At 36.2% G+C, this 13669-nt stretch overlaps 1 protein-coding gene across 2 annotated transcripts; it reads right to left on the bottom strand.

Moving 5' to 3' along the window:
- Nucleotides 1–575: 575 nt before the first annotated feature.
- On the bottom strand, nucleotides 576–3549 carry LOC142517950 (putative polygalacturonase). Of its 2 annotated transcripts, none has more exons than XM_075620485.1 (6): nucleotides 3388–3549; nucleotides 2765–3249; nucleotides 2045–2165; nucleotides 1584–1758; nucleotides 1414–1484; nucleotides 576–1310 (listed from the first exon to the last, which is right to left on the bottom strand). In XM_075620485.1, the coding sequence occupies exons 2-6, from the start codon at nucleotides 3104–3106 to the stop codon at nucleotides 700–702; spliced, it is 1320 nt and encodes a 439-aa protein (XP_075476600.1). In that variant the 5' UTR covers nucleotides 3107–3249; nucleotides 3388–3549; the 3' UTR covers nucleotides 576–699. The 2 variants fall into 2 exon arrangements, with proteins under 2 accessions (XP_075476600.1, XP_075476599.1); XM_075620484.1 differs by having other exon boundaries at nucleotides 2765–3269; nucleotides 3388–3542.
- Nucleotides 3550–13669: the final 10120 nt, after the last annotated feature.

Raw genomic sequence — 13669 nt, 5'->3', positions numbered from 1 at the left:
GCACTTCCACCATGAAAATTCAGAAGAAGAAGAACATCATCACAAGAAAGAGAGACACGGTTTCATGATTCGCGTGCGCAGGTTTTTCGACCATTATTTCTAGATTATATATGTGTATGATATTACTGAAGTTTGAATACATGGTTCGAATTAATAATATCTGGAGTTGGGTTTGTTTGTTTTGAATCTGAATTTTCTTGGGATGTCATAGTACTTGGTAGCATTCTGTATTTTGTCTTGCTCATGTCTTGTTCTTGTGTTAGATTCAACAGTTTTTTGTTATATATTCTGTATTTGATTTTAGAAAATTCCATATCATTCGAAAATTTATTCAAAAAGACCAAGATCTCTACTTATATCAATGAGTTCTGGAGCTTCACGACGTCAAGTTGTAGAAAAAAGACTCCATTTTTATGCCAAAATTCAGGTATTTTTATCCGAAATGATCTCGTTAGAGCTCCCGTCCGCCTCTTAACTTCTTCTTCATTTTAGTTTTTTCTATGCCATATTTTATTCTCCAACAGATTTTAATCCATACCATATTAAAGTGAATAAAAACATAAATAATTTCGGAATAAATCGTAAACTGAATCACCCATTTTGTATATGAATTGCATTTGCCACAATATACATACATATATGTGTGTGTAGAACGTGATGCGACAGATTTCAGAAAGAAAAAGAGCAAACACCCATTTCCTACCGGCTGGTTAGCTCAGGACATGGCCATGGGATAACCTGAACTGCTGCTCCGCTCACGGCCGAACACTGCCACGGCAAATTTTTCGACCCCGGGTTTCCGTGGATATAAATATTCGACAGACAAATACCTGTAAATGGTGCGTTTTTCAGACCATGAATCAATCCAGCTTGTTCAACTTTCTCACCCCACACATCCTTGATCACGACATCCTTGACGACAGGAAGAGCGTTTTGATCATATCCCATGTCTGGATGGTCACCCACGTCGCCAGAGATCTTGATCCCCTTTCGCGTGTTCTCCATGTAAACGTTTGATATGGTGATGTTTCTTATGACCCCGCCTCGACCAATATTTGTTTTCAAGTGAATGCCAACTCCCATGTTGAACAAGTTAATGTGCTCGGCCAGAACATTCTCAACCCCACCCGATGTTTCGCTTCCAATAGCAATTCCTGCGTATGGGGATGATCCGTATATTCGTCTGATGGTTATGTCATGGCTAGGGCGATTATAAGCTATTCCATACTCATCCCATCCGCTCTTGATGGCTACGAGGTCATCTCCGGTCGATATGTAGGAGTCCTCAATGCACACATTGGAGCTAGAGTCTGCATCATGAGAATGATAATCATGCTTTTCTGATAAACTATGCTCCCTCACTCACAAAAAAGAAATGTTGAATATTCACCCAACTGAGACGGGAGAGCCTACCTGGATCGATTCCATCGGTGTTGGGAGAATTGGCCGGCGCCACTATGGTAACATATCGAATGACCACTTCGCTGACGAGTGAAAGGGGAAAGATACTTAACTAATAAAGATTTGACTCTCATCGTGATAACTGTATTCAAATTACGCTATTTTTTTGCGGTAAGTATTACCTGCAATAGACAGGGTGTATGTTCCAAAAGGGTGAGTTCTTGAAGACTAGATTAGAAATGATTATACTTCTTGAGTTCATCAATTCAATTAGGTTTGGCCTGGTGAACTTAAGGGTTCTTTGCCACCACATGTTCCACCAAATGTAACCATTCCCATCAATCGTCCCGTTATCGCCTACAAACAAGTATAAAAATGAGCAAAAGGAAGCATATAACAAGATGGATTCTTTCTCCACTTAGCTGTAATCTGGTGTAGAGATAATGTATAGTTTTCTAGAAGATGTTCATTTTTATTCGACCCCAACAAGTGATAGCTCCCGGACTAGGATGGTCCTAGCCTCCTAGGCTTTTGATCCAAACCAGATAGCAGGGTCACCTTCGACGTCGACATATATCTCTAGCAAGAGCCTCGTTTCTGGCTAGCTACTAGCATATTAGATGATGATGTTTTACATACTGACCTGTGATAATGACATCATGCAGGTCATTTCCATGGATGAAGCTCATATACCTTCCCCCTGGGAGTTCTCTTCCTCTACCATATGAAGGCAATGGGGCAATTAAAGGCCAGTGCTTAGTGTCCTAAAGCACATATGGACACAAAGTTTACTACAGATTTTTGGCATTGTCAAACTTTAATATATAATCAAAGAAATGTGAAGAAGAGTTACTTGAGCTGTAATATACAAGTACACCGAGGTAAGCTCAAACAAAATTTCCATAATGAAGGGGTGATGGACCAAAACGTTATATAAGTGAAAGAAAAGGATAACTCCACACCAAACCATGAAAGGAAAAATCGAATTTTTCATCTGCTATACCAATTGATGCATCATAAATATCAACATATCATCTGGGACCTACTCGTTAATGTCAATTGTTCATAGTAGGATCAAAGAAACCAAGGAACTTGATCGTAAAATCCTTTATCCATGTCAAGGTGCAGCTCTCCATTGCAAAATTCAATAGAAACAGTGAAAGTCACAACAGATAACCAAAGTAAACTTGCATGAAATTCTTGAGTGTGATTTAAATGTATATAATTTTTCTTAAGTGCGATTCAAAACTCGGATCTTTGGATAAAAATCACCCCAACTTTCTGAAAACATGGTATAATTCTTGCCGCATATTTTCAACAACCAAATCCGAACAGCAACTTAGGTACGAGGAGCTACAATTACCATGGCAGCTTTGATCACAGCACCTCTAGCCAAGTAGAGAGTCATACAACTCGTAAGATTAAATGGTCCCGTCAGATACTCTCCCGGAGGAATGTAAAGCAAAGTCCCACCTCTTCTCCTCAAATGCTTGATTCTGTATATCGCCTCCTTGAATGCGTTTGTGTTCAACGTGAACCCATCGCCCACTCCTCGGAAATCCGTTATCGATATCTTGTCGCTTCGATGTCTCATCGGGACAATGCCGGAGCATGTTGCCCAGTTAGAGTACGCAAATGCAACACAGTTTATGAAGATGGATATGACCAGAAAGAAGCGGGGAGGAGAAAATTCTCGGGCTCGCATTTTTCAGGGAATTCGGGTAGCTAATGGAGTGAGTTCTTGGAGTGCAACAAAAAACAAAGGAAATTTGAAGTGTTGCTAAAAAACCGATTGATCGCTTTGTTTTCTTCTTCAAATCCAACGAGAAAACTCCATGAACAGATCTTCTGCAATGATAATTAGAGAGCTAAACCACATTTAAAATGAAAGAAAGGTCATATAAAATAACCATCAGAAAACAATCCCAAGTAAAAAAAACAGACAGAAGCCAACAAAAATCACACGCTATGCCTATTGAGAGGTACCTGAAAAGGGTTTGATTTGTCTGCAAGCGAGTGTCCTCAGGGAAGAAGGTAGAAGAAAGAGATGGCGCAGAGGAAGAGCGTAAAGAAGAAGAAGAAGAGAGCGTCAAGTGTGAAAACGTGAGAGATTTAAGCAGACTCGGTGCGTGTAGTGTGTGTAATATTAAATTTTTCTGGTGATATTTGTCTCGGTTTAATTCTTGTTCAATTATGTTATTCCGATCATAATAAATATTTTGGCTGAAGATATATACGTGATGACGGATAGTTTAATTGTTTTTTTATTGGTAAAAACTTGTGTGAGACGGTCTCGCGGACCATATTTTGTGATATAGATATCTTATTTTGGTCATCCATGAAAAAATATTACTTTTTATGCTAAGGGTATTACTTTTTATTGTGAATATCGGTAGGGTTGGTCCGTCTCACAGATAAAAATTAGTGAGATCGTGTCACAAGAGACCTACTCGTTTTTTATTTCAGTTGAATCATGCTTTTGAAATTTTATCTAGATTAATATTATATTTTAATATATAATCTAAAAAAGAAGTTGATCATTTTGTGTAAAATAGCACCTATATATTATGAAATTTATATGAAATAAATATTTAGATTAACTATGTTATTTTACAAAATCATCGAAGTAAAAGGATATTTATGATTAAATTTTTTTTAAAATAATGAAGGTTCTTACACATATCTACACATCTAGCTAATTTTCCTCAATATTTGAAATTGATTTGGTAGTAATATATTGCTAGAAAATTATAAAGAAGTTAATGGATATTTTTTGGATTTTAGATAAGATCCAAATAGATTTTTTGCGTTGATAAATTTACCATAACATGTTTTTTCTTGTACAGTGAATTAAATAAAACAAAGATAAATTTAATATGAATAAAAAGACGGATCATGACATCAATGTTTGTTAATATAAGGATATCAAGTATAATAATATAGTATGTGTGTGTATATATATATATATGTATGTATGTATTTATGTGTGAATTTCATGTGTTTAGTTCATGTTGAGAAGCAATAACTCTCTTTTCTATAAGATCTATCAGAACATGATGTTTGGACTGATGTATATTTGAGTTACACTGTTACCACTAAATATAGTTTTTTATAAAACAACAAACGTTCGATTATGTGTTGTTATCAGAGTCAATATCATGCATTCGGTTTTTATAGATTGCAAGAAACATGATTATTAGGAGAATGATTATCGAGAAGCGATAATTGCTCATGTTAGAAGAAAAGTTGTTGGAACATTTTATGTTCGCAATCTTGATTTTGATGTTAACAAAACTTGTTATTTTATTTCTACAGAAGTTGGAACTGATCAGGATTTGAACTGATCAGTTATCGAGCCAAAACTTAAGCTATCGAGACGCAAACCGAAAGCGCCAACTGATTGCCTAAACTGAACCAGTTCACTGAAATATCAAAAGACCGGTTCAACTGATTGTCGAGCTGATAGGCAGTTCAGCAGAAGACCTTCAGAAGCCCGACCAGCTGATGAAGAGTCTATCTGACCAGTTCAAATCAAGCAGCGGAATCAGTTCAGCTGACGAGCCAACTGATTTCACCGAACAAGTTCAAGATCAGTTCAACTGACCACTTCAGAACATCAGTTAGGAATCAATCAGTCTGCAGAACATGACAAGCTTATTCAATGGAATCCAGCTGTGCACACTGAGGAAAAGCTTTTCTCCAGTCAAAAGACAATAATAGACGTTGCAACAGTTCTTAAAGCAAAAACGTTCCAGAATGGCTGTCGAAAAGTACAAGAAAAATATCGAGGAACAGATACAATAATTGAGTCTCACTGTACGATCAAGCTTCGTGCCTATAAATAGAAGATGAAAATCATTGAAGAAAAAGAACAAGAAGTGTGTGAAGATCAAAAGAGAAAAAGGGCATGTCAAGTGCTTAGTATAGAAGCAAAATTCTCAGTGTGTGAGAACACCTTCATGTTATATTCATAGTTCAGTTCTCACACACGCACATATATAATCACTCACATATACAAAGAGTTGAGCTTATTGACTAGCTGAGCGAGTCTTGCACAAAGACGTAAAACTTGTGTATGTAGTCTTTGACACATAGACATTAAACAAGTGTTAGCTGGAAGCTGCTGCCTTCAGTCTAGACTATGAGTTCAGTTAGGCAGTATGGTAATTCCTAAGTTGAGTGGGTTTGTGTAACGCCCCAGATTTGACGACTGTCCTCACTGTATCAAGACGAGTCTTTCCAGCGTGCTTATGTCTTCACTCACACGCACCCTGGGAAACTTCCCAGGAGGTCACACATCCCAAAATTGCCCTAAGTCAAGCACGCTTAACTTTGAATTCTTATGTGATGAGCTAGCGAAAAGAAGATGCACCTTCGTGATATGAGTAGTACCAATCAAATCTTTTTAAGCCCTTCTTCAACTGTACAGTCCATTACATTGAACAGTCTCGGAATCCTTCTCATTCATGTTCCCTCCACCTAGAAGCCTGCCAAGAGCCGCTCATTGTCTGTGCAACCTCATGGCACCGGCGATCACCCCCCGCCCTCTTCGGCCCCGGGCCTCACAGTTTCTATAAATCAAAATCTTCTAGTGGAACCTACCCGAAGTGGTAGAAAAAGTGACGTAGGAGCTGTTGAAATCTCCGAACATCCATAAACATATCTTGTGTATTTAACAGCTTAACTTTTGTTTTAAAACTGATTCGATCAGTTCAAACTGTTATCAATTCAGTTATCACCATAACTGAACTGATATATGCAAGAACTGATCCCCTTATTGCAATTATTCAGTTTACACAAGTTAAAAGCTTTAAGCTAATTAGCTTACTTAACGAACGATTATTTCGAGTATTTTCTGCTTGGTTTAAAATCAAACTCGATCTAATTCATCAGTGTTTACATTCTTAGTACACGAGCTATTGCAGCTCATTGAGAATATTGTGTTTGAACCACCTTCAAAGATGCCCAAATCAATCCATCAATAGTTGAAACATGATACTTGGTTGGTTTTACATTCTAAAATATTTGAGATAACAATCTTACAACTAATTATAGTTTTTGGTAATGCGACAAACATTTTATATTACAAAAGCGTTTGATTGTCACATGATAAGGAATTTTGATAAGGCAAAAATTTATAACTAAGTTTTGGTGATCACAAACTAAACTGATCTAACTCAACCTGAACCGACAGATCAAATTATTCAACTATTTCGATATGATAGAGTTTATTCATCAGCATGACTTGAACCAAGCTACTCGAACATAATAGATCAACTTGAAGACTAGTTGTCAAACATTCTATGTTCTGTTGGTTACTTCTTCAGTTAGTGTCCAAAGAATTTGAAAAAAACGACAATATATATGACAAATCAACAAGGACGTGTGGCTATATCCGCATAAATGTTGGCTACCCAATATATTTGTGAGTACCAGATATATTTATTGCCGATGAGGACCAATACCTATAAATAAATAATGCATCAAGACTATAGAGTTCTCGAAAAATTACTATTGTTTTGTCAACCTTCGTCAACCATTCAAATCACACATCATATCTCAACAGACTCATCTTTAAGTTGTTCTTTCATACACTCAGTTTCCCATCGGGTCGATTAAGAATCAATATTGTGTACTTTGTATTCCTACTTATCTTTTACACACGAGTGTTGTATTGTGAGAATCAATGTAACTGTCAGAATCATGTTTATGGATAAATCAAATTGAAGAAAATAATGCTAGGGGTGTCAGCTCATTAGGATTATGGAACCGAGTTGAAGTGGGTTTGTACAAGTCATTGTATTAATCAAATCTCCTAGTAGAATATTTCTGGAAACAGAAGAAGGGGAGAGAGATGCTGAAACTTAGCCTTCGAACTTCCACAAACAATTTCTTATCTCTTTATTTACTACTATTTACTTGAGCTGCTAAGTCCATCATCTGTGATGATAATTTAATTGAATTAAATCGAGTTGTTGTTTTTTATATCATAATCACTAAATAATCTGAGCAATTTTCGCATTTAAAACACGTTTCTACGAGCTCAAACTACTCACTCTGATTGAAATATAATCTTGAGCTGTTAACACAGCTTAAGTCCAGTATTATTTTATATAGTTTACATAAAAATTAATTCACTTTTTTATAAATTGTTATCTTCAATTCTAACAATTTTATCATAGTAAAATTTGAAAAAACTGGCAAAATCCAAGCCAGGTATAATAATAGCACAAGTTAGACTTCAATAAGATTTTTAAGGACTCATATCTGAATTGATTCGTTTAAACTCACACTCAATCTAACTTATATCTAAGGTTTAAAATGTTTGACCACTAGACAATTATATTTATAATATTTTTTTTATTTTTAAGTAAATATTTAAGACAAACACCGGATAAAATTAATGTTAATCCTGGTAAGTAGCTCCACATTCTGTATGTTTGACGCCTGTGTAGCACTATAATTTAATGTTCTTCTCTTTCTTCTTTAGCCTATCTCTCAGCTCTATTTTTTGACTCTAATTGACAAAGTATATAGTTGTCTTTCTTTTTTCCAAGGGAAAATTTTTATTCAGTCCTCATTGACCTTACTTCTTTGTTCCCACTCCTCTTTTCCTAAAATACCCTTCAACCTTATTTTAAATTAAATGATTTTCTTTTTTAAATAATGGCCCATCATGCTTCCGTAAAATAAATTAAATCTTTTACCTCTTTGACCGGAGTATTACCGAGTTATATCCACCGTATTTTACAAACTGCTTCTCACAGTCCAACCACACGATCGCAACCGATGGTTACAGACGCAGATTCCTTCAGCAGCACTTAGCACAACTCTAATTCGTTTAATACCTTAAAGTGTACGATAAAAGATAAAATTTTGAAAATAATACATGAGAGGGGCTAAGAGCAAAGATCTTTTTATTCCAACACAAACATTTGTTAATACATTGAAACCTCCTGTAGAGGAGAAGAAACTTGCTTAGCTACTTATAGTAGCCGGTCTTGAAAAACACATAAACTAAAAATAGAAAATATTACAATTTATTGTTGAAAGAAATGAGGAAAATGTTCGATGACCTTCACTTCCTTCTTCCTGCCTTATTTATAGAAGGTTTCTTCGGATTTGAACTTCAGATTTCAAATCTTTGTAAACCTTTACAGCTTGCACATGGACCATGTAATGGTTGAGTGGTCCATTGAGATGGTGGTTGAGTGGTCCATTGGGATGGTCCCTCCACCTTTCTTGATTTGTCTTCTTCTAGATCATTAATCTAGAAGCAGTCATTTCTTGAATTTTTATCTGCCTGCATAAATAGTTTATATGCATTTGGATCAGATTAGCTTGTATCTCCCTTCCTGTTTCTTTGAGCCGTTTATAATAATCTTTGGAATTTTTCAGCTATTTTCTTGTTGCCTTAATCCTTCTTCTGGAAACTTTGAGATATGAAAAATACATTTTCTTTTGTTTCCAGTTTTGGTTTAAGTCTGGTGTGTTTTACTGGTTCTCATTTACCCTTATTTATAGTATGCATTTTGGGTCCAGTTTTCTTGTCTGTTTATCAGATTTTCTTTATCTTTAAAGCTAAGAAATCCAATATTCTTTGTCATTTTCCACCTATTATTGGTGGTCCTTGAATTTCACTCACATGGTGGTCCTTCTTTTCATGGTGGGACGATCACATGTTTTTTTTAACTTTGTCGAGGAATCTTTGGCTTTTTGCTTCCTCGAGGAAAATGTGATTGTGGTCCTTCCCTGCTTGTCCTTGTTTCGGTAAAATGTTTCCGATCAGATCTCGGCTTGAAATCTTTACCGAACTCCGGTTCTTTCTGATTCTAGCATTCAGGGCAGATGTTTTCCGACCATCTTCCTATATGTGCCATATTACAGAATTTTTGGCGAGTTTCTTTACTTGCCGGCAGCTTGCTGTTCCACAGAAAATTTCTTTTCTTTTCAAATATTTCTTCTGCAAAACTTGTAGTTTTTCCTGTCATTGTATTTAACAGGAACGATCCGTTCAAAGAATTTGATAAAAGTTGAATGGAAACTTGACTTTGTCCATCTCAGTGAGACAGACCCATAAACCCCATGTTCTTCTGGTTGAAATATCGTCTTCAGTTATTGAAGCAATCAGGGGTGTTTCTTCTATCGGAGGGTCCTTGATAAATTTTTGAATATTTGTATCTGGCCTCCTTAACTTGATGAAATGAAAGGCTTCGTGTGAACCTTTCCCTGCTAGTTCTGGTGCTGCACTGAAAAAGTATAGCTCCAAAACATCTCCTCTGGACAAATAATCGTTATTCGCCCAAGTTTCATGAACAGCTTCCTGAATCCATTTAGGTAATCCTGAAATTTTTGGAATGCTGGGTGAGGTGGTATAAACTGAGGCAAGAGCCCCGAATTCATACCAGGCTTTGACCTCCTTGGGATATGAATTAGGTTTCATCCACATCATAGGATATTTCCCTGAAACATCAACCCTATTGGTAGCTGGGTTAATGCCAACTCTTGTTTTTAATTTCTCCCAGTTCTGTTTGTAACCCTGAAATGGAGAAATTGCAACTTCATTAGTACAAACCTTAGATTTGCCTTTGTCAGTACGTGGCCTAAGGTTGATCTCTCCCTCTTCAATCCCCGAGGTGAAGGGTTGACTTGAGGACTCAAGATAAGGATCAGGAGTCTCAATTTTTGTTTCAACCGACTCATCTGGAGATGATCCCGACTTAACACTTGTGCTAGGGATATTTGAATCCCCTGCTCCAGGTATAGAATCCTGTACTCGAAAACTCTCCATTTGGGAAACCAATGTCTTCTCAATGCCTTGGAGGATAGGCCTTTGTGTTACAGACCATAACTGAGTATAAGCCTGTAAACATCCTGTAATTCGATCAGAGACAACTATCTTATCGGCTTGTTGTAGTCTTCCCGCTACTTCTGCGTGTAAGACCAGCTTGTTAAACTCGTTTTGAAGCATTTCAAGGTGTTCCCTCAAATGCCTCTGCATCTTGATGATGGCATCGATATCACCGATGTCCATCTCTTGTTAAAAAATCTGCAAGAATATTTTCATGAGATTTTATTATCACAATATCAAAAATATAATTCTGACATAGTGCCTGCCATCTTAATAATCTGGCCTTCTCAGGTTTAGACTCAATTTTATTCCTTAAGAAAGCTTTTACCTGTGTGTTATCAACTTTCAAAATAAATTTCTTTGCAAGTAAAAATAATGGTCATTTTTCAAAAGCCCTTTTTACTGCATAGAATTCCTTCTCGTTGATATGCCATCTAATGGCTTCTGCATTTGAGAATAACCCACTGCAATATCTCCATGGTTGTTCTCCATCTGGTGTGAGCTTAGTAAGAACTGCTGCCCACCAATGATCACGGCATCGGTATATAATACCAAATCATCTTCGTCTTGCGGAATAGCCATTTTTGGAAGATTCTTACAAATATCCTTTAAATAGATAAGTTCTTCTGTGTGTTCTTTTGTCCATATAAATTTATCATCTTTTTTCAATAATGGACTAAATACTTTCCTGTGTTTTGCTAGGTTTTTTATAAACATCCCAGCAAAATTAACAACTCCCAGAAAACTTTGAAGTTGTTTCTTGTCTTTGAGACTTTCTGGAAAATTCTGCACCTTTTCGACTATGTGGTCTTGCAGAATTATTCATGACTCATCGATTTCGATTCCAAAGAATTCGATCTTTCTTGTTGCAATGACTGCTTTTTTCGGATAAAACCAGTCCTTTTTTTTTTTACAAACCTTAGAGAAAATCTCCAAGTGTTTAACATGTTCATCCATATTATTAGATGCTATTAAAACATCGTCAATATAAACAAACAGAAATTTAAAATAATCTTTAAAAAGATTATCCATTTTTCTTTGAAATATCTGGGGTGAATTAGCCAATCTCATTGGTAATACTTCCCAAATATAATGTCCTTGAGGTGTGGAGAAAGCTGTGAATTTCTTGCTTTCTTCCTGCAACCGGATTTGATAAAATCCAGACTTACAGTCGAACTTAGAGAATATCTTGGCGTTGCGTATGCAACTAATCAAATGTTCTTTACTAGGTATAAAATACCCATCAAACTCCAGAATCTTATTAATTTCTTGATAATTAATAACTAATCTAGGTTTTTCTCGTTTTATCTCACCATGATTTCTTACCAAGAAACCTGGACTGCTATATGGTGACATACCTGCTTTGATTAAACCAAGGTCCAAATGTTCCTTGATTATAATCTGCATATCCCTTTGATCAATGATATTCATTGGGATGGGCTTACAACGGACAAATTCATATTCTTTGCCTTCCTTAATTTTAAGGCAAGCTTTGAGTTGATTTATGTCCCACCATGCCAAGGGATCTTCATTGTAATTTTCCTTGATCCTCTTCTTGACATCTTCCAATGATACCTTGGATTCAAACTCTACTTCTTTCGTTTGTAGAGTTATCTTCAGGCATTCTATATTTTCTTGTTGGAGTACTTTATCTGCTCTTAACTGGAGCATTGTTTCACAAACCGCCTAGAATCCTTCATTTTTGGGTTCAGAAGTTTTCCTTCATCACCACGCTTGCTGCGAAACTAGATTGGCAATTTTCTGTAAAATGTCTCTCGTACTCTCTGGACTATGATTTTGTGATCACAGGGTGTTGTAAACACTAATCGTCTAGTCTCATTTTCTTGAGTATAGGACTTGAACATTTGTAGGAAATTATTTCCTAACAATATGTCAGCTTCTGTATCATGAAAATAAATTGGTGGTGTCTTTACCTTGTACCAAGGTGTTTGCCCAGCACCGCCAATCATGATTTCTGTCATCTTAATCCCTTTGCATAAGATTAAGATTCTTCTGGAAAAATCTCTTCCAGCAATCTTTGGTAATTTTTCTTCCAAATTATTTGGAAAAACTCATCGTTTTGCTGTATAGATTCCAGCACCTGAATCAATATAAGCAGCAAAATATTCTGCTTTATATTGTTCATATAACATTCCTACTGGAATGTATATGGACAATGGACTTGTGGTCATTGGATTTTTCACATCTTATCCTCTGTCATAAACTCCATCTCATACTCTAGACATTTCCAAGGTTTGTGTTCCTCGAGAAACTCTAGTCCAAGAATCAGTCGATCTAATTCTTTCCCTGGAATTCCTTGAATATGAACTTCCAATTCTCCGATATTAATCAGTCCTTGGTAAGTTCCTATCATAGGTTGTTCCAGATAGTATATTGTATTACAAGGAAATTGATTCATTTTCTTTGTAATATCAAATACTATTTCTATTTCCTTCCACCCTTCTGGGCATCTAAGTTTTCCCATTGTAAAAAAACTTTTCGGCTCCTGTTGGGTTTCTATGACAGGCGTTTTTTCCCACCTGTAACTAGTAATTCTATCTCCCTGAAAAGATATTCTTCTTGATTCCAATCTAAGACTTTGATTCCTTTGTAGAATCGGTTTGTCTTGTATTTGGATATATGTTTCCTGTATTAAAGGAAACTCAACTCGTTCTGGATAAATTGTCTGAGCAACTTTCCCGAATATCTCGGGTATTTCAATGAACTCGTTTCTAATAAACAACTCAGAATGATGTGTATTAGATAGAGCATATGAAATCTGATAAGTAATAGAGTATGGTCTATTACATTCTTTCATCAGCCTCTTTTCCTTGAAATTCTGATGTAATGTCAAGGCTCGGCTAAAATCTCGATTTGCCAAGTTATAGGCTATCCTTGGATAGATTACTCCTGCAATCTTTCTTGCACAAAGATTTCCTGAGATAGTTCCCAGTACTGAATCTTGTAGATTCCCCATTCTTTTATCGCATATAGCAATATCAATAGATGAATCTATCCCTTCTTTGAAAGTAGCCTTTATCATAATCTGGATTGCTCCAATATGAATCCAGGACATAGTCCTTGCTACTTCTATCTTGAGTTTTTGTAATTCCTCCTTAATTTCTTCGGAAGGAATTAACTGCATCTCCATTCTATTGCCTATAAGTTCCATCGGGATTGCCATTTTCCTTCTAGAAACTTTATAGATTAGATGATGCTTTCTGTTTCTTAGGCCAAGACTTCCTAAGAACTTTTCTACCTGTCCTGCAGAGAATCCTTGATATCTCTGTAGACTAGGATTTTCTCTCATGATCCTCTGGACCATATTATGAGATATTGTTGTCTGGCTAAAAAACCCAGACAAATCTTTATGTGTTTCGTGTCGAAACACCTCGTCCTCAGTCAAATTCTGATTCG

The sequence above is a fragment of the Primulina tabacum genome, chromosome 11 (assembly GCF_025594145.1).
Source record: "Primulina tabacum isolate GXHZ01 chromosome 11, ASM2559414v2, whole genome shotgun sequence".
Classification (NCBI taxonomy): domain Eukaryota; kingdom Viridiplantae; phylum Streptophyta; class Magnoliopsida; order Lamiales; family Gesneriaceae; genus Primulina; species Primulina tabacum.
Note: the sequence above shows the minus strand (reverse complement) of the source record. Positions and strands in the feature narration are given on the sequence as shown.

What these genes read in the sequence shown, in the direction of transcription:
- LOC142517950 (XM_075620485.1), bottom strand. Translation starts at nt 3,106, where the DNA reads ATGCGAGCCCGAGAATTTTCTCCTCCCCGCTTCTTTCTGGTCATATCC. An exon ending in CTGTGATCAAAGCTGCCATG is followed by an intron (nt 2,166 to 2,764) that starts GTAATTGTAGCT and finishes TATGTGCTTTAG; the next exon opens with GACACTAAGCACTGGCCTTT. An exon ending in ATACACCCTGTCTATTGCAG is followed by an intron (nt 1,485 to 1,583) that starts GTAATACTTACC and finishes TTCACTCGTCAG; the next exon opens with CGAAGTGGTCATTCGATATG.